We start from the raw sequence: 2886 nt of genomic DNA, 5'->3' as shown, positions 1-2886 counted from the left end.
AAACATACCTTTGATTTTGTCCCTGCATTATTTTGATGACCCGTGAAAACCATGATCTCATACAAATATTTGTCACGGATCAAAATTGATTTAACTTGGAGTAACTAAAACATTCTTTCAGAAGGTTCTGAGTAGAAACACACCTTTGATTTTGTCCCTGCATTATTTTGATGACCCGTGAAAACCATGATCTCATACAAATATTTGTCACGGATCAAAATTGATTTAACTTGGAGTAACTAAAACATTCTCTCAGAAGGTTCTGAGTAGAAACATACCTTTGTTTTTGTCCCTGCATTATTTTGATGACCCGCGAAAACCATGATCTCATACAAATATTTGTCACAGACATCATTATCCGGGAGTGGAGCTGCACCAAGCTAAGCGAAGATGAAACAATAATTTAAAGAAAATCCAATCAAACAATAAACTGTTTCAATAGCAGCTTGTATTTTATTAATATTCATAACCCAGTATTACATTTGGCTTCTTATTTTAATACTTAGTTCCAGCACTATGATATATTTTAATAATCTCTATAAGTTTTAATAAGTTGTAATTTTTTAACACTTAGAACCTACTAGCTGTTACTATCCAAAAACTTAATTGTTCGTTCAAAACTAAGTGTAATATCTATGGAGTTTTGAGTAGCTTTACTTCGCCATATAGTAACATAAATTAATTTAGGCATGTTCTGTCGAATTCATTATTTGATATTATACAGGGGACCAACTGTTTATTTATATATGTTAAAAACTTATTTTCTTTGTCTCTGGTGAGAAAGAAATCTTTAACATATATACAGAATCATTACGTTTATTATTTGTGGAGTCAGGATTGTTGTGATTGTTGAACACCTTTAACACTTGTTAACAATACTGTTAGCTAAACATAAGTACTGGTTTTTAACTGCTTTTTAACAATACCATTAGATAAACATAAGTACTGTTTTTTTAACTGCTTTTTAACAATACTGTTAGCTAAACATAAGTACTGGTTTTTAACTGCTTTTTAACAATACCATTAGATAAACATAAGTACTGGTTTTTAACTGCTTTTTAACAATACTGTTAGCTAAACATAAGTACTAGATTTTAACAGGTTGTTAACAATACTGTTAGCTAAACATAAGTACTGGTTTTTAACTGCTTTTTAACAATACCATTAGATAAACATAAGTACTGGTTTTTAACTGCTTTTTAACAATACCATTAGATAAACATAAGTACTGGTTTTTAACTGCTTCTTAACAATACTGTTAGCTAAACATAAGTACTAGATTTTAACAGGTTGTTAACAATACTGTTAGCTAAACATAAGTACTAATTTTTAACTGCTTGTCAACAATACTGTTAGCTAAACATAAATACTGGTTTTTCACTACTTGTTAAATATACTGTTAGCTAAACATAAATACTGGTTTTTTAACTGCTTGTTAACAATACTGTTAGCTAAACATAAATACTGGTTTTTCACTACTTGTTAAATATACTGTTAGCTAAACATAAATACTGGTTTTTTAACTGCTTGTCAACAATACTGTTAACTAAACATAAATATTGGTTTTTCACTGCTTGTTAACTATACTGTTAGCTAAACATAAATACTGGTTTTTTAACTGCTTGTTAACAATATTGTTAGCTAAACATAAATATTGGTTTTTTCACTGCTTGTTGACTATACTGTTAGCTAAACATAAATATTGGTTTTTCACTGCTTGTTAACTATACTGTTAGCTAAACATAAATACTGGTTTTTAACTGTTTGTTAACAATATTGTTAGCTAAACATAAATACTGGTTTTTTCACTGCTTGTTAACTATACTGTTAGCTAAACATAAATACTGGTGTTTAATTGAGGAACATTTTTTAAAGATAATTATCTAATTTTAATAACAGAAAATGTTAAGTAAGAAGGAATTAGAAACATAAGCTCCGTCACTTCGGATGTTCACTATTGCCTAAGTGAACTGTTCTGAAAAGGAGAAGTAAGAAACACGAGTGTTGTAGATTTATTACACATAGTAAGATATCAAATACAAAATAAACAGTTGCCCATATTATACATAATAACATGTTAACTAAAAAAACCTAGGCCCATGTGACAACGTACATCATAACGTATTAATAAAGAACCTCGTCCCACGTGTCAAATATTCAAGATTATCACAAAAAAACAAGAGTTTAAAACAGCTGGTGCCACAATAATGCCCACCTTCTCTACATCTTTCTTATCCTTCCAATGTGCCCAAATCATCAGGATGATGTAGATGGAAAATGTGACGATCAGCGTGATATAGATGGTAAGGTTATCAGCAAAGTTGGCATTAGCAAACACATAATCAAAGTCAACAGTGTTGGGAGCAACAAAAAAACCGCTTCCAAAGCTAGTTAAGTGGTTACACTGACAGCAGGTACGATTTACGTCCATTGATGTTACCTAAAGTGACAAAACATTTAGAATGAATTATCCTATATATATAACTAGCAACTAACTGTCTTAAAATAACATGTGTAGGAGTTAGAGAAGACAATGTGACACATTACTACTAGGAATGTTATAGCAGTTAGAGAAGACAATGTGACACATTACTACTAAGAATGTTACAGCAGTTAAAGAAAATAATGTGACACATTACTACTAGGAATGTTATAGCAGTTAGAGAAGGTAATGTGACACATTACTACTAGGAATGTTACAGCAGTTAGAGAAGACAATGTGACACATTCCTACTAGGAATGTTATAGCAGTTAGAGAAGACAATGTGACACATTACTACTAGGAATGTTACAGCAGTTAAAGAAGATAATGTGACATATTACTACTAGGAATGTTATAGCAGTTAAAGAAGATAATGTGACACATTACTACTAGGAATGTTACAG

General features: G+C 30.5%; 1 protein-coding gene across 1 annotated transcript in view; it reads right to left on the bottom strand.

Annotated features, from left to right (window-relative positions):
* Positions 1-278: 278 nt before the first annotated feature.
* The window catches only part of LOC111083790, a gene marked incomplete at both ends in the record, with an annotated part of 15465 nt that continues 12857 nt past the window's right edge, over positions 279-2886 (bottom strand). The window contains 2 exons of the mRNA XM_022380482.1: positions 279-380; positions 2216-2440. Coding sequence (XP_022236190.1) covers positions 279-380; positions 2216-2440 — 327 coding nt within the window. The remainder of the gene's footprint in view (positions 381-2215; positions 2441-2886) is intronic.

This window comes from Limulus polyphemus, unplaced genomic scaffold, assembly GCF_000517525.1.
Source record: "Limulus polyphemus unplaced genomic scaffold, Limulus_polyphemus-2.1.2 Scaffold11214, whole genome shotgun sequence".
Classification (NCBI taxonomy): Eukaryota; Metazoa; Arthropoda; class Merostomata; order Xiphosura; family Limulidae; genus Limulus; species Limulus polyphemus.
This window is presented reverse-complemented; position numbering and strand designations above follow the sequence as displayed.